The following is an 18,782-nucleotide window of genomic DNA, read 5'->3' as shown; positions in this document are numbered from 1 at the left end:
AAAGCCGCTGCTCCTTCACATCGAGAGGAGCCAGATGAGGTGGTTCAGGCATCTGGTCAGGATGCCACCCGAACGCCTCCCTAGGGAGGTGTTTAGGGCACGTCCAACCGGTAGGAGGCCACGGGGAAGACCCAGGACACGTTGGGAAGACTAGGTCTCCCTGCTGGCCTGGGAACGCCTCGGGACCCCTTGGGAAGAGCTAGACAAAGTGGCTGGGGAGAGGGAAGTCTGGGTTTCCCTGCTTAGGCTGTTGCCCCCGCGACCCGACCTCGGATAAGCGGAAGTTATGGATGGATAAAAAATAGAGGCAGCTCACTGGTGAGTGCTGCCATTTGAGCTATTTTTTAGAACCGGCCAGCGGGCGACTCATCTGGTCCTTACGGGCTACCTGGTGCCCACGGGCACCGCATTGGTGATGTAGACACATAGAATCATCATACTGTTGTGATTATATGCATCAAGTGTTCATTCAAGGCTAGGGCAAAATATGGAGATATATATCGTGCATGGCGACATGGCCTAAAAATATCGAGATATTAATAAAAGGCCATATGGCCCAGCCGTAGTCCCCACAATTTTTATTACCCGGAGTATGTATATTGGTGAGGAAAAAGGAGGCACAGGTGTACGCTCAGACAGTGAATGGATTTGCGATTAGATTGGAAGCTCATGCCGGCTATTTTGCTCTTTAACGAGAAGCGGTATTTATAGTCACCCCAAAGCCGTACCGATTAAGCGTAATGCGACGCTTCTATGACGAGGCGGGTCGGCAATGTTGGAGGCACTTCGGCACGTGTAGCTGTCGAGCGGGGACCGGGCGCCGACCCAAAGTGAAAGGCCTCGACCACATTGCTGGTATTGATGAGATAAACAATGTTCTCCTTTTACTGAGGCTCGCTGGGTTTCAAACTCGGGACGGGTAGTGAAAACATCTCCAGCCCGCAGCTCCCGAGTTGATCGGGTTCACAAAGAGACGAGCCAAGCGTTAGGGACATAAAGTGGCGATTATTTCACAGGAACTCGTGAAAGACGTTTTAGTCTCAGTAAGACAAGCGGGATATTGTTTACGTGGTAACTTCACCACAGCCTGAGAACCTCGCTCCGTTTTATTACTTAATAGAAGGCATCATCTGTCATAAAGTTGGGTTGCGACTAGTCTGTGGAGGTTTTCTGCGAGCGGTGGCAAGGCACACTCCCCAGGCTTGTGGTGGCGGATCTCCGCTCCCACATGACCGCTTGTATATGACACAAAACGCACTCCTCTATGGGGTCTTGGGGCACTCGGAAGTTAAAGGGGAACATTATCACCAGACCTATGTAAGCGTCAATATATACCTTGATGTTGCAGAAAAAAGACCAGGTATTTTTTTAACCGATTTCCGAACTCTAAATGGGTGAATTTTGGCAAATTAAACGCCTTTCTGTTTATCGGTCTTGTAGCGATGACGTCAGAATGTGACGTCACCGAGGAAACACACCCGCCATTTTCATTTTCACATTACAAACACCGGGTCTCAGCTCTGTTATTTTCCGTTTTTTCGACCATTTTTTGGAACCTTGGAGACATCATGCCTCGTCGGTGTGTTGTCGGAGGGTGTAACAACACTAACAGGGAGGGATTCAAGTTGCACCACTGGCAAGAAATCTGCCGCCAGACCTCCATTGAATGTGCCAGAGTGTCTGCGCATTTTACCGGCGATGCTAAGGCAGACATGGCACAGAGATGTATGGATAACCTGCAGATGCATTTGCGACGAATAAGTCAAGGAAGATGAGTTTTGTTGATGTTGACTTATGTGCTAATCAGACATATTTGGTCGCAGCATGACTGCCAGCTAATCGATGCTAACATGGTACGATAATCGATGCTAACATGCTATTTATGCTAGCTGTATGTACATTTGAAACTAGATACCCACATTTAATGCGAAACAAACACTTACCAATCGACGGATTTAAGTTGCTCCAGTGTCACAAGATGCGAAAGTCCTGATCGTTTGGTCCGCACATTTTACCGGCGATGCTAATAAGGCATTCATGCTATGGGCCACTTCATTAGGTACACTGATGCTATGGCCGAATAGCGTCAGTTTCTTCTTCAATCTCGTTTTCGCTATCTGCCTCCATACTCCGACCATCTGTTTCAATACATGCGTAATCGGTTGAATCGCTTAAGCCGCTGAAATCCGAGTCTGAATCCGAGCTAATGTCGCTATATCTTGCTGTGGTAACCGCCATGTTGTTTGTATTGGCCGCACTGTATGACGTCACAGGGAAATGGACAGTCACATCGCAAATAGCGAAAATCAAGAACTTTAAAGCTTTTTTTAGGGATATTCCGGGAGGTGTAAAATTTTGAAAAAAACTTCGAAAAATAAAACAAGTCACTGGGAACTGATTTGTATTGTTTTCAACCCTTTTGAAATTGTGATAATGTTCCTTTTTTAAGGGGAACATTATCACCAGACCTATGTAAGCGTCAATATATACCTTGATGTTGCAGAAAAAAGACCATATATTTTTTTAACCGATTTCCCAACTCTAAATGGGTGAATTTTGGCGAATTAAAACGCCTTTCTGATTATCGCTCTTGGAGCGATGACGTCAGAACATGACGTCATCTAGGTAGTAATAAAGCCGCCATTTTCTCAAACATATTACAAACACCGGGTCTCAGCTCTGTTATTTTCCATTTTTTCGACTATTTTCTGGAACCTTGGAGACATCATGCCTCGTCGGTGTGTTGTCGGAGGTTGTAACAACACTAACAGGGAGGGATTCAAGTTGCACCACTGGCCCAAAGATGCGAAAGTGGCAAGAAATTGGACGAAATTTGTTCAAAATACAGGGGTGTGGGAAAAGCCGACGAAATGGTCAGTCGTTTGTTCCGCACATTTTACCGACGAAAGCTATGCTACTACAGAGATGGCAAGATTGTGTGGATATCTTGCGACACTCAAAGCGGATGCATTTCCAACAATAAAGTCAAAGAAATCTTCCGCCAGACCCCCATCGAATGTGCCGGAGTGTCTGCACATTTTACCGGCGGTGCTAAAGCAGACATGGCACAGAGATGTATGGATAACCTGCAGATGCATTTCCAACGATAGTCAACAAAATCACAAAGGTGAGTTTTGTTGATGTTGTTGACTTATGTGCTAATCAGACATATTTGGTCGCGGCATGACTGCCAGCTAATCGATGCTAACATGCTATTTAGGCTAGCTGTATGTACATTTGAAACTATATTTTCATCCAACGTTTCCCTCCACCCACATTTAATGCCAAACAAACACTTACCAATCGATGGATTTAAGTTGATCCACTGTCACAAGATGTGAAACTTCCGATCGTTGGTCTGCACATTTTACCGGCGATGCTAAGACAAACATGGCCGAATAGCGTTAATAGCTATTCGCTCAATAGCTTCAGTTTCTTCTTCAATTTCGTTTTCGCTATCTGCCTCCATACTCCAACCATCCGTTTCAACACATGCGTAATCTGTTGAATCGGTTAAATTGCTGAAATCCGAGTCTGAATCCGAGCTAATGTCGCTATATCTTGCTGTGCTATCCAGATCGGCATCACTGGATGACGTCACAGGAAAATGGATGATGGCTTCACAGATAGCGAAAATCAGGCACTTTAAAGCTTTTTTAGGGATAGGTAAAATTTTGAAAAAAACTTCAAAAAATAAAATAAGCCACTGGGAACTGATTTTTATTGGTTTTAACCCTTCTGAAATTGTGATAATGTTCCCCTTTAATGTCCTACTGAAATGAGATGTTCTTATTTAAATGGGGATAGCAGGTCCATTCTATGTGTCATACTTAATTTCGCGATATTGCCGTGTTTTCGCTGAAAGGATTTAGTAGAGAACATGGAGGATAAAATTTGCAACTTTTGGTCGCTAATAAAAAAGCCTTGCCTGTACCGGAAGTAGCAGACGATGTGCGCGTGACGTCGCGGGTTGTGGAGCTCCTCACATCTGAACATTGTTTACAGCGAGAGCGATTCGGACCGAGAAAGCGACGATTTCCCCATTAATTTGAGCGAGGGTGAAAGATTCGTGGATGAGGAAAGTGAGAGTGAAGGACTAGGGAAAAAAAAAAAAGATGAGGGCAGTGGGAGCGATTCAGATGTTATTATACACATTTACTAGGATAATTCTGGAAAATCTCTGATCTGCTTATTTTGTTACTAGTGTTTTAGTGAGATCATATGGTCATACCTGTACAACCTGAAAGTCGGAGGGGTGTGGCCACGGGTGTGGTGACCGCCAGTGTCTCAGAGGGAAGCCACGTTTCTCGACGAGGCGCAGGCTGATTTTTTTTTTCCCCCTCCTCCACGGTGTAAGCATCCAACGGTCGGGGGCGGCCGGTGGGAGGAGGCAAGAGTCTGCAGCTGCAGGAGGAACGACGCAAGCTCTCCGCTCATGTCTACGGTAAGAGCCGACTTACTAGCACCATTTTCTCACCAAAACCTGCCGGTTGACATGTGGTAGGGAATCAGGTTCGCTTGACCTCTCTGTTCCATAGTAAAGCTTCACCGTCATCTTTCGGGAATGTAAACAAGGAAACAAGGAATCACCGGCTGTGTTTGTATTGCTAAAGGGGGCTGCAATACACCGCTTCCCACCTACATCTTTCTTCTTTGACGTCTCCATTATTAATTGTACACATTGCAAAAGATTCAGCAACACAGATGTGCGTAATTATACGATTAAAGCGGACGACTTATAGCTGGGATCGGAGCTCGACCAAAATGTCCGCTACAATCCGTGACGTCACGCCCACGCGTCATCATACCGAGACATTATCAGCAGGATAATTTGCGCGAAATTTAAAATTGCAATTTAGTAAACTAACCCGGCCATATTGGCATGTGTTGCAATGTTTAGATTTCATCATCGATATATAAAAACTATCAGACTGCGACCGCTGGTGATGATGTGAAGCGGAGTTACCATGCATACTGCCACAGATGCAATTACATTTGTTTCGGAGCGAGGGTGAACCTAAAGCCCCAAATCCACAAATAGATATATATATGGTCATCGCTAAAACATTTTTTTAAAGACCGCAGGTGTTCTCTTTAGACATATAAGCAGCACAAGCGGTAGAAAATGGATGGCAGTGTTTCCCACAAGTCAGGCATCTATTTGTGGTGGTGTGGTCGCGCGATGACCAAGAACGCGGAGTTGGAATATAATTACAACACTTTATGTACATATTTATATACATATTTATATAATATGTAACTACAGGCTCCATTCACAGACAGAGTCCCATTACTTTTATGAGCGATCGAGCGAGTCAAAAGCCGGGAAAAAAAAAAAAAGAAAATGTTTTTATTTTATTTATTTTTTAAATTTTTATTTTATTTGTGGCGGCAGTTATTCTTTTGTGGCGGGCCACCACAAATAAATCAATGTGTGGGAAACCCTGGATGGATGGATCGGTCAGTGCTGACACACTAAAAATCGAAAAAAAAATTATGTATTTTACTTTCATGCATGAAAGTGTTAATGTTTTAAGGTGTTAATGAATACCAAAGTAAAACTCCAAATGGTTAGTATTACTGTTTTAAATTAAAATAACATTTTTTTTTAAGAATTTATTAATCAATCCAACAAATCAATACACAACAATACCAGAATAATAAATAAATAGTGTCCAATATTTTCCACAAAAGATAGAATAAGTCATATTTTTGGTTCATTTAATAGTTAAAACCCATTTAAATAATGGATCCCATATTCCAAAATATGACTCATAATTATCTTAACTAAATGCAGTTTTTTCTACTGACCAGTCAGAATGTGTTGGACTATCAACATCTATCCATTTTTTTAATATTACCCTTTTAGTTATCATGCATATTAAAAGAAATTAACATGATTGATTACCGTACTTTGACTCACTCGCAGATTGCTAGCTTAAATGCTAACATGAAAACAAGAGACATTAACGTATTTCCTCATTAAGAAAGGACATACCCCAATCCAAACTTATATAAACTTATTCCTATCAGGGAAAGTAAGTTATTCAATTGTCCACAGCAGTGCTTTCTTAGTACAGAGTAGGGTGGTACTAGTATAGTATCATGATACTAATGAATCAAAAACGGTACTATTATCAGTTTGAAAAGTACCGATTCACCATATATTTTTTACAAGCATGACGGCGTGTCGTCGTCACGTCGTTATATTGCTGTTTTTACGAGCAGAGGAGCATGTTGCTCAGTGCACAATCATGGAGTCAGGGTTTCCGCAGAGCAACCACCTAAACTAAAGCCTTAAAAAAAAAAAAAATCAATTTTTATTTTTAATTGCTCACAGTCCTTGAGGTGAAGGCTAATTAGCTTTTAGCGTAAAGTTAGCTCATTTTGCCGTGTGTGAATGCAGGCGTGCGTGTGTGTTACGGACAGCAAAGCCCTGTCTGTCTGAGAGAAAGACAAGCGTTATTGACCTACAGGTAACAATTAAGTTATTTCACTTTACCTTTTTCTGTGTGGAATCAGCAAAAAAGGACATCATGTTAAATGAAGAGTTTCTGTCTCTGATAGTAGATATAATAATGTAACTGCATCATCAAGCCTACATAAAGTCCATAGTGTTCAGGGATGAATAGTCTCTCCTATTGCTATTGTACTATTTTTTCAGCTAGTTACATTAATCATTAGTAAAGTACCAGCCTAGTTTTGAATGGCAGGGTCCCTGCTATCACATGTTGATAAAAATATAACATATACATAATAAAAATCAACTACAGGCTTCTCAAATGCTGTGATAAATTAAGCATGATGAGTTGACCATATGTCAGCATGTGGCCCCACTTTTAACTCCTTTTTTCAAACGCCTATTGCAAATGCTTATTTACAGTAAATCATTAAATTGACTTAGTCATTATTTTGTCTTAGTAAGTCAATATTTATTAAGTCAAAATAATGAGACACTTAGTATCTCAGGTATAGATTATACCTGAGATATAGAAAATGACTATATCGTGATATTCGAGTATACATTCTCACGCAGTTGCTTTTAACTGCGGGCATTACATAACAGGCTCATCTTGCTCTTTCCTGTCTCTCCTTCTCACAGACAGCAAGCGCACCTTCTTACACACGTCACATACGTTTACGCCCTCGCGGACCCGAGAGGTAGCAGCATGGGTAACGTTAGCTGTGATGCTAGCAGAGCCGTCCGAGTGGTGATACGAGAGAAAGAAGGTGCAAATGAAGGAAAAATGAAGTCCCAAGAAAGCCGCAGGGGGTCCATCGTCTGGCGGTGGTTTGGCTTCAAGTGGGAATATGTCGAACAGACAACCGTAACTGGTCAAGGGTGGGGCAAAAGCGCTGCTACAAAAAGTAGCATTACTGCCAATATATAGCATCATTTGAATAGTCGCCTGCTAGAGAATGAAGAGTGCATTATCCGCATGTCAACATCTCCGTTCCGTGCTACACCATCAAAAGGCCAAGGCAAACATTTCCAGATCAACAGCGTATGAAAAAAATAGTCAACAACAGAATTTACTAACGTCCATGGTAACCTACCACATAGCGAAGGACGAACACTATTTGATTTCCTATTATGCAGCTCATTTTTATTTGACACTTAAAATGTCTCTGACAATCCTGCACTTTCTGTTTTGGAGATTACATGAACGTTTGTACAATTGCTTAATAACTGTTGAATAAATACAGTTTTGGTCAATTGACTTAGTTGTGATTTCCTTCTCTGCATGAAAGTTAAAAAAAAAAAGAGCATATATTAATGCAGTATGAAGAATAATGTTTTAATGTAGACACATAGAATCATCATACTGCTGTGATTATATGTATCAAGTGTTAATTCAAGGCCAAGGCAAAATATGGAGAGATATATATCGTGTATCGTGATATGGCCTAAAAATATGGAGATATTAAAAAAAGGCCTTATTGCCCAGCCCCAGTAGGACCTTAAATGGGAACATTATCACAATTTCAAAAGGGTTAAAAACAATAAAAATCAGTTCCCAGTGGCTTGTTGTATTTTTTGAAGTTTTTTTCAAAATTTTACCAGTCCCGGAATATCCCTAAATAAAGCTTTAAAGTGCCTTATTTTCGCTATTTTCGAAACCACTATCCATTTCCCTGTGACGTCATACAGTGCTGCCAATGTAAATAAACAATGGGAATAGCACAGCAAGATATAGCGACATTAGCTCGGATTCAGACTCGGATTTCAGCGGTTTAAGCGATTCAACAGATTACGCGTGTATTGAAACAGATGGTTGGAGTATGAAAGTATTGAAGAAGAAACTGAAGCTATTGAGCGAATAGCTATTGACGCTATTCATAGCCATAGCATGGCCGAATAGCTGCGTTAGCATCGCCGGTAAAATGTGCGGACAAAACGATCAGGACTTTCGCATTTTGTGAGAACGGAGCAACTTAAATCCGTCGATTGGTAAGTGTTTTTTTCGCATTACATGTGGGTGGAAGGAAACGTAATATATATGCAAATGCATCTGCAGGTTATCCATACATGTCTCTGCCATGTCTGCTTTAGCACCGCCGGTAAATAGCATGTTAGCATCGATTAGCTGGCAGTCACGCCGCGACCAAATATGTCTGATTAGCACATAAGTCAACATCAACAAAACTCACCTTTGTGATTTTGTTTACTTTATCATTGCAAATGCATCTGCAGGTTATCCATACATCTCTATGTCATGTCTGTCATCGCCGGTAAATAGCATGTTAGCATCGATTAGCATAGCATGTTAGCATCGATTATCGTAGCATGTTAGCATCGATTAGCTGGCAGTCACGCCGCAACCAAATATGTCTGATTAGCACATAAGTCAACAACAAAACTCACCTTTGTGATTTCGTTGACTTTATCCTTGCAAATGCATCGGCAGGTTATCCATACATCTCTGTGCCATGTCCGTCATCGCCGGTCAAATGTGGAGACACTCTGGCACATTCAATGGGGGTCTGGCGGTAGACACTTTCGCATCTTCGGTGCAACTTGAATCCCTCCCTGTTAGTGTTGTTACACCCTCCGACAACACACCGACAAGGCATGATGTCTCCAAGGTTCCAAAAAATAGTTGAAAAAACGGAAAATAACAGAGCTGAGACCCGTGTGTGTAATGTGTAGAAAATGAAAATGGCGGCAGTATTACCTCGGTGACGTCACGTTCTGACGTCATCGCCACCAGAGCAATAATCAGAAAGTCGTTTAATTCGCCAAAATTCACCCGTTTAGAGTTCGGAAATCGGTTAAAAAAATATATGGTCTTTTTTCTGCACCATCAAGGTATATATTGACGCTTACATAGGTCTGGTGATAATGTTCCCCTTTAAGAGCAAGACTGTGCTGTATAAAGAAAATTACAAAATATAATAATACTACTTGAACTTAATTTTGTCCAATAATATTTAAATATTAATTACTTCATAACATAATCTAATTTATATACTTATGAATAACAGACCATGCTACTTCTGGTCAATAAATGTGCAAATTAATTGTTTCTCTACGTTTCTATTTTTACACTTTTATTAAGCATTCTATACATATTCCTTATTTTTGCAGCTTAAAGGCCTACTGAAATGAGATTTTCTTATTTAAACGGGGGATAGCAGGTCCATTCTATGTGTCATACTTGATCATTTCGCGATATTGCCATATTTTTGCTGAAAGGATTTAGTAGAGAACATCGACGATAAAATTCGCAACTTTTGGTCGTTAATAAAAAAGCCTTGCCTGTACCGTAAGTAGCAGACGATGTGCGCGTGACGTCACGGGTTGTGGAGCTCCTCACATAGCCACCAGCAGCGAGAGCGATTCGGACCGAGAAAGCGACGATTCCCCAATTATTTGAGCGAGGATGAAAGATTCGTGGCTGAGGAAAGTGAGAGTCAAGGACTAGAAAAAAAAAAAGAAAAAATAAAATAAAAAGGCGAGGGCAGAGAGAGTGATCAGATGTTATTAGACACATTTACTAGGATAATTCCGGAAAATCCTTTTATCTGCTTATTGTGTTACTAATGTTTTAGTGAGATTATATGGTACCTAAAAGTCGGAGGGGTGTTATCCAGTGTCTCCGGTGGGAAGAGGTAATAGTCCGCAACTGCAGGAGGACGCGAGCTCCGCTCATATCTACGGTAAGAGCCGACTTATTAGCACCATTTTCCCACCAAAACCTGCCAGTTGACATGTGGTCGGGAATCATGTTCGCTTGACCGCTCTGTTCCATAGTAAAGCTTAACCTTCGGGAATGTAAATAAGGAAACACCGGCTGTGTTTGTGTTGCTAAAGGTAGCTGCAATACACCGCTTCCCACCTACGTCTTTCTTCTTTGACTTCTCCATTATTAATTGAACAAATTGCAAAAGATTCAGCAACACAGATGTCCAGAATACTGTGTAATTATGCGATTAAAGCAGACTACTTATAACTTGGATCGGGCTGGAAGAACATGTCCGCTACAACCGGTGACATCACGTGCACGCGTCATCATTCCGCAACGTTTTCAACAGGATACTTCGCGGGAAAATTAAAATTGCTATTCAGTAAACTAAAAAGGCCGTATTGGCATGTGTTGCAATGTTAAGATTTCATCATTGATTTATAAACTATCAGATTGCGTGGTCGGTAGTAGTGGGTTTAAGTAGGCCTTTAACAAGCAGCGTCGCTTCGTTCTGCCACTTTCTCCATTGGTACGTCTCTGCAGCATCCAGCATTGTCCCACCCACACAACCAACTGATTGGTTACACGCAGAGCGGTAACAGCCAATCAGCAGTGCGTATTTAGAGCGCATGGAGTCAGTGCTCCAGCGTCGTGACGAGCAGACAGGTGTTTAGCAGGATCAGGCGGCGGACTCTCCCCAAATTATAATAAACACCTCCCAGTCAGCGGCTAGTAACATCACTAAAAGCCCGTTGACGTTCTAGAAACATAAACGGCAGCTCAGCTCGCAGTCCTTGAGGTGAAGGCTAATTAGCTTTTAGCGTAACTTCAGCTCATTTTGTGGTGTGTGTGTGCGCGTGCATGTGTGTGTTACGGACAGCAAAGCACTTTCTGTCTGAGAGAAAGACAAGCATTATTGACCTATAGGTAAGAACTAAGTTATTTCACTTGACCTTTTTCTGTGTTGAAGCAGCAAAAAAGGACATTATGTTAAAAAAAGAGTTTATGTCTCTGATAGTTGATATAATAATGTAACTGCATCATAAAGCCTACATGAACTCCATGGTGTTCAGGGATGAATAGTCTCTCCTATTGCTGTTGTACTATTTTTTCAGCTATAGTTACATTAATCATTAGTAATGTAGCAGCCTAGTTTTGAATGGCAGGGTCCCTGCTATCACATGTTGATAAAAAAAAGAACATTCACATAATAAAAATCTACTACAGGCTTCCCAAATGCTGTAATAAATTAAGCATGATGAGTTGAACATATGTCAGCATGTGGCAATATACTGACATACTTAGTATCTCAGGTAACTAGGACTGTTTTGTTTTTTCTTTATTGAAAAAAATAAAGATATATATCGTATATCCCCATTCAGCAAATGGAGCAGAAAACACAACCAAAAATTTTAGGCTTCTTCATGCGACGAAGCCGGCCTACTTCACCACAGTCTGTAGTCTATTGCACCCCCAGGCTATGTGGTGTTAGCGACGTAATGGCGACAGGTCGAGTTACACCGATCCTGACACCCACCCACCCACCCCTTCCCCGGTCTGTCTGTCGGAGAGACACCACCTTAACTAACACATTTTTCTGGGGGAAACACATGAAAAACATGAACATATATAAACACCTGAAAGTCTTTCTATCAGCTAAAACCACCAATCCGTTTCACTGGATTCAGAATAAAACCAAATGTTATCCAACAATGTTAGTATTTGAATGTTGTTATTCAAAGACTTATTCTAGGTTACAATTATACTGTTAAGAAAGTGTTGTCTTATACTTTGTAACTTTCACTATATTATATTATTTTACCCCTGTTGGCGTTCATTATCTTTATCTTCATCATTTATTTCAACTTTATGTTATTCAGTCTCTTTTCTACCGCTTATTCTCTTTTGGGGTCGCTGGTGCCTATCTCAACTACAATCGGGCGGAAGGCAGCGTACACCCTGGACAAGTCGCCACCTCATCGCAGAGCCAACACAGATATACAGACAACATTCACACTCACATTCACACACTAGGGCCAATTTAGTGTTGCCAATCAACCCATCCCCAGGTGCATATCTTTGGTAAGAGTGTCCGCCCTGAGATCGGTAGGTCATGAGTTCAAATCCCGGCCGAGTCATACCAAAGACTATAAAAATGGGACCCATTACCTTCCTGCTTGGCATTCAGCATCAAAGGTTGGAATTGGGGGTTAAATCACCATAAATGATTTCTGGGCGCGGCACCGCTGCTGCCCACTGCTCCCCTCACCTCCCAGGGGTTAATCAAGGGCAATAGGTCAAATACAGAGAATAATTTCGCCACATCTAGTATGTGTGTGACAATCATTGGTACTTTAACTTTAACTTTTAACATCTGAATCGCTCCCACTGCAATCACCTTTTTTAGTTTTTACTTTTTTGTTAGTTTATTCTAATCCTTCACTCTAAATTTCCTCATCCACGAATCTCTCATCCACGCTCAAATTAATGGGGAAATCGTCGCTTTCTCGGTCCAAATCGCTCTCGCTGCTGGTGGCCATGATTGTAAACAATGTTCAGATGTGAAGAGCTCCACAACCCGTGACGTCACGCGCACATCGTCTGCTACTTCCGGCACAGGCAAGGCTTTTTTATTAGCGAACAAAAGTTGCAAACTTTATCATGGATGTTCTCTACTAAATCCTTTGAGCAAAAATATGGCAATATCGTGAAATTATCAAAGTGACACATAGAATTGACCTGCTATCCCCGTTTAAATAAAAAAATCTCTACTACCGACCACACAGTCTGATGGTTTATATATCAATGATGAAATATTAACATTGTAACACATGCCAATACGGCTGGTTTAGTTTACTAAATTACAATTTTAAATTTCCCGTGGAGTTTCTCGTTGAAAACGTCGCGGAATGATGACGCGTGTTTGTGACGTCTCGGGTTGTAGCGGACATATTAGCCCAGCACCACTTACGGCTAAAAGCCGCCTCTTTTCATCGCATAATTACACAGTATTTTGGACATCTGTGTTGCTGAATCTTTTGCAATTTGTTCAATTAATAATGGAGACGTCAAAGAAGAATGCTGTTGGTGTAAAGCGGTGGATTGCAGCTGCCTTTAACACCGAGACACAGCCGGTGTTTCTTTATTTGTTGTGAAGCTTTAACACAGAGCGGTCAAGCGAACATGTTTCTCTACGTCAACCAGCAAGTTTTTGGATGGGACAATTGTGATATTAAGTCGGCTCTTACCGGAGAATTCAGTGGATTATGGGACCTCCTCCTGCAGCTGTCAAAAAGGCAGTTGTGATCTTGGCTCCGCTCAGAGACATTGGCGTTCAACGCAGCCATCTGACTTTCAGGTATGACTTTAGAATCTCACTAAAATACTACTAACACAATAAGCAGATATGGGATTGTCCAGAATTATCCTAGTAAATGTGTCTAATTACATCTGAAACGCTCCTACTGCAGCCGCCCGGAGCTGTCGCTTTTTTTGTGTGCTTTACTCTAACTTTCCTCGTCCACAAATCTTTCATCCACGCTCAAATTAATGGGGAAATCGTCGCTGTCTCAGTCCGAATCACTCTCGCTGCTGGTGGCCATGATTGTAAACCATGTTCAGATGTGAAGAGCTCCACAATCCGTGACGTCACGCGCACATCGTCTGTTAATTAAGGCTTTTTTTTATTAGCGACCAAAAGTTGCGAACTTTATCGTCGATGTTCTCGACTAAATCCTTTCAGCAAAAATATGGCAATATCGCGAAATGATCAAGTGTGACACATAGAATGGACCTGCTATCCCCGTTTAAATAGGAAAATCTCTACTACCGACCACGCAGTCTGATAGTTTACTAAATTGCAATTTTAAATTTCCCGTGGAGTTTCTTGTTGAAAACGTCGCGGAATGATGACGCGTGTTTGTGACGTCTCGGGTTGTAGCGACGGCTAAAAGTCGCCTCTTTTCATTGCCTAATTTCACAGTATTTTGGACATCTGTGTTGCTGAATCTTTTGCAATTTGTTCAACTAACAATGGAGACGTCAAAGAAGAATGCTGTTGGTGGAAAGCGGTGGATTGCAGCTGACTTTAGCACCGAAACACAGCCGGTGTTTCTTTGTTTGTTGTGAAGCTTTAACACAGAGCGGTCAAGCGAACATGTTTCTCTACGTCAACCAGCAAGATTTTGGAGGGGGAAATTGTGATATAAAGTCGGCTCTTACCGGAAACTTCAGTGGATTATGGGACCTCCTCCTGCAGCTGTCAAAAAGGCAGTTGTGATCTTGGCTCCGCTCAGAGACATTGGGGTTCAACGCAGCCATCTGACTTTCAGGTATGACTTTAGAATCTCACTAAAATACTACTAACACAATAAGCAAATATGGGATTGTCCAGAATTATCCTAGTAAATGTGTCTAATTACATCTGAAACGCTCCTACTGCCGCCGCCCGAAGCTGTCGCTTTTTTTTGTGTGCCTCACTCTAACTTTCCTCATCCAAAAATCTTTCATCCTCGCTCAAATTAATGGGGAAATCGTCGCTGTCTCGGTCCGAATCTCTCTCGCTGCTGGTGGCCATGATTGTAAACCATGTTCAGATGTGAGGAGCTCCACAACCCGTGACGTCACGCGCACATCGTCTGCTAGGCAAGGCATTTTTAATTAACGACCAAAAGTTGCAAACCTTATCGTCGATGTTCTCTACTAAATCCTTTTAGCAAAAATATGGCAATATCGCGAAATGATCAAGTGTGACACATATACTAGACCTTCTATCCCCGTTTAAATAAGAAAATCTCATTTCAGTAGGCCTTTAAACAACAAATCTAAAATATAAAGTACAAAGATAGTCAAAGTTTGGAAAAAAATAAAAAATTAGTCGGACTAAGATTTGACGTGACTCGGATTCTTCTTCGTTGGTTTTCCAAGCACAGGTACAAGTACCGACACAAACACCTGGTTAACAAAAGTATCAAAAAGGCTCACTTAAAAGCCAGAATGCCTTCATATTTGTGTGATTATTCAAGCGAAAGCAGACAAACACAATTTAATAAAAGAGACATACTCACAATGTTAGCATGAAGGAAGTCCGGAGGACGACATCCGCCGCGCGTTCGGAGGCACATCCGCCTTTTTTTTTTTTGTTCTGCTCTTCCCTTCCTTTTAATTCCTTTCTTCTCGCCCCGCGAGTCACCGCCGCGTCTTTTTTCCGCCGCGTTTGAAGAAGAGGAAAAAAGAAGGAGAAGACGGAGTCCTCCTTTTCCTCCTCCTGCTCGGGGTTTTTCCCCCCAGCTAGTGGACAGTGCGCATGCGCGCAGTTTAGCGCCCAAATGGACACATTTTTTTTATTAATGAATAAAAAAAATAAAAAATGAAAAGAATGAATGGAACGTTTTTATAATATTAACAGTATGGTTGTTTTTGTGATTAATAATAAAAAAAATCATAATAAAATATCTAATATATATTTGCAACCGACTTTCTTTTTAATGTCAAGTGTTTAGCGCCATTTTAATGTATGCGATATAGGCTTTTCTTGACAGTGCGCATGCGCGCGGCTTATCGCCCGAATGGACACATTTTTAGTAATGAATAAATGAAACAAACACAAAAATGAAACGTCTTTTATAATATAAATGGTATGTTTTTTTTGCGATTAATTTAAAAAAATACATAATAAATCATCTCATATATATTTGCAACCATCTTTATTTTTAATGTCTAGTCAGTGCACAGTGAATGGTTTTATTCACAGCTATTTTACTGTGTCCGTTAGTCTTTTTTCGTCCAAAATTCCTCAAAAATGCACGTTAAACGTGTAATTACGGGAATTCACGTGTAACGCGTTGCATTTTTTTAAACACTATTGGGAACATGCTTAACAAAGTTATTATGTAACAGTATTTAATACTTCCTCTTTTTTTTTTAACCTTTCATGTTTACCATGTAAATGCTGACATAACAATGAAATAAAATGACACAAGAAAATAAATATAAATTTAAAAAAAATGTATGTATATATATATATATATATATATATATATATATATATATATATGATACATGAATACACAATGCTTAGAAGAACAGGAGTATAAACAGACAACAATGTGCAGTAAGTACATGATACTTCATAAACTGTGCAAAATAATATATTCCCAACTTTCATGTATAATCATCATAAATTTGTAAGGTACTTGTATTTTCTTTGACACCCTTTCTTGAGCTTCTTTAACGATGACCTCTGTTAGTTGTGTAATCATCAAGGTTTGTTAGCAACACAGTTCAAAAATCTACTGAGAGACTTTGATGAAATGTCAGATTTTGGGAAAGATCCTGGTCAATTCCACTACCTTACGTTTGTTAACAGGCTGAACGTTTGTGTTTGTGTATGCAGCGTCCCCGCCTCCACCCACAGAGACAGAGCGGGTGACTTGACAAGAGCCAAGTGATTCAAAGAATGAACCCTCTTGGGAGCCTGTTTGGAAGTGACAAAACAAGCAACCTGAACACACACACACAAACATATGATTTTATTAATGACCTCTGCCAGGAGGATATATGTATCGTCTGGGTTCTGCTGGTTTGCAACTTAGCTCAAAAAAGTTAGCGGATTTTGATGAAAAGTTTTGGTATTGTCAGGAAGGCACTATTTGACCACCTAAGTACGTCCCGTATACCCAGTTTGGTTGGCCCGGGGGGGAAGAAACAATAACAGTGAAAATGCAAGGGAAAAAAATAGCCAAAATATTGGAATTTAATGAGAAAATTTTTTTAATTTTAAAACTAATATTTAATAAAAAAATATACTTAGTCAATTATAACACAAAGCTGACACAAAGTTGTGTTATAAATATCTGTTTAGCATATATATATAAATAATGTGTGTGAATCAATATATATACACATACATATATACACATATATATACATATATCTATATATATACACATATATACATAGGTTTAGAGCAAGGGTATACACATTTATATACATATATACACACATATATAGGTTAGGGTATACACAATTATATACATATATACATATATTTATACATACTGTATATATGCACACATATACATATATACACATATATATACATACATATATACACACATATACATATATACATGTATACACATATATATACATACACACATATATACATAGGGTTAGGGCTAGGGTATACACATTTATATACGTATATATACACATATATATATATACATATATACATAGGTTTAGGGCAAGGGTATACACATTTATATACATATATACACATATATACGTTAGGGTATACACAATTATATACATATATTTATACATATACACATATATATGCACACATATACATAAATACACATATATACACATACATATATATACACACATATACATATATACATGTATACACATATATATATATACATACACACATATATACATAGGGTTAGGGTATACACATTTATATACGTAGATATACACATATATACACATATTTATACATATATACTTATATATGCACATATACATATATATACACATGTATATACACACTTATACATATACATACACACACACAATATATATATATATATATATACATATATATATATATATATATATACATATATATATATATATATATATATATATATATATATATATATATATACATATATATATATATATATATATATATATATATATATATATGACAAGCCTTTTGGCTTTTTGTGCCAATACATTTTCCTTTTTAAAGCATTACATTGATTAAATTTGTTAAGATATCAATAAACTTCTAAATCAACCAATCATCTTTGTTCTTGCCAGCAAGGTTTTTATGAATAAAGGAATTATTTAATCAAATATTTATTATTTAGCTTTTACTTAAATCCATAACGCAAAAAATGTACCATCAAAATTATGACTTTGTAAACTTCCAGTAGTAAGTACTTATTTTCTAGTGTTTGTTGACGTCAAAGCTCTTGTGTCACACTACAACCACCAGGGGGCGCCGTACACCAAGTAGCAGTAGTGCGCATGTGTGTTGGTAATATTCGTTTACTTATGAAAACATTGTATATTTACAGTCTGGCGCCCCCTTTCTGCCGGTGACGGGACACAAAACCAGCAACAGCTGACCTTTGACCGGCACACAAGCGCAAAGAGCCAGCTTTGCAGTTTCCGCACCAAAACGCACCTGTTGAAGGCAACCTGCAATGCCGCCTGTCGCCGCACGGGGGCACTAAAGCCGCACAGGAAGGCATATGACAGCACTGTTTAAGTCATAAAGTCCAACTTTACAGACACTTTAACAAAATAAAAGCTGTGCTTTTATGCAAAATAGTGCTTTGTCCTTAAAAAGATTTTAAATATATATATATATATTATTTCATTCCTCATAGTATAGAAACATTTTTAACCCAACATTTGTAACTTTGCAGGCAATTCAATGAGCTGGTCTTCCAGGAGGTGAGGAGACGCGGACAGCCGGCTCTGGCGTCCGTGTTGGCGGCTGAAGTGTCTGAAGTGCCTCGGGGGGGCGACGGTGGGAATCCAGCGGTCCTCCAAAAGGATTCAACCTGCAGCTGC

At 39.9% G+C, this 18,782-nt stretch overlaps 1 protein-coding gene across 4 annotated transcripts in view; it reads right to left on the bottom strand.

Moving 5' to 3' along the window:
• Window positions 1-15,493, bottom strand: part of LOC133554229 (regulator of G-protein signaling 17-like) — an 84,690-nt gene extending 69,197 nt beyond the window's left edge. For 3 of the 4 annotated variants that reach the window (XM_061902712.1, XM_061902713.1, XM_061902711.1), the window contains exon 1: window positions 15,254-15,492. Coding sequence is in view for 2 of the 4 variants with exons in the window: in XM_061902711.1 (XP_061758695.1) it covers window positions 15,254-15,310 (57 nt within the window). In the remaining 2 variants the exon portion in view is untranslated. Of the gene's footprint in view, window positions 1-15,253 lie in introns of all 4 variants that reach the window. The other variant, XM_061902710.1, reaches the window with a different exon arrangement.
• Between the last annotated feature and the right edge of the window lie 3,289 nt (window positions 15,494-18,782).

Source organism: Nerophis ophidion, linkage group LG06 (genome assembly GCF_033978795.1).
Source record: "Nerophis ophidion isolate RoL-2023_Sa linkage group LG06, RoL_Noph_v1.0, whole genome shotgun sequence".
In the NCBI taxonomy this organism is placed as follows: Eukaryota; Metazoa; Chordata; class Actinopteri; order Syngnathiformes; family Syngnathidae; genus Nerophis; species Nerophis ophidion.
This window is presented reverse-complemented; position numbering and strand designations above follow the sequence as displayed.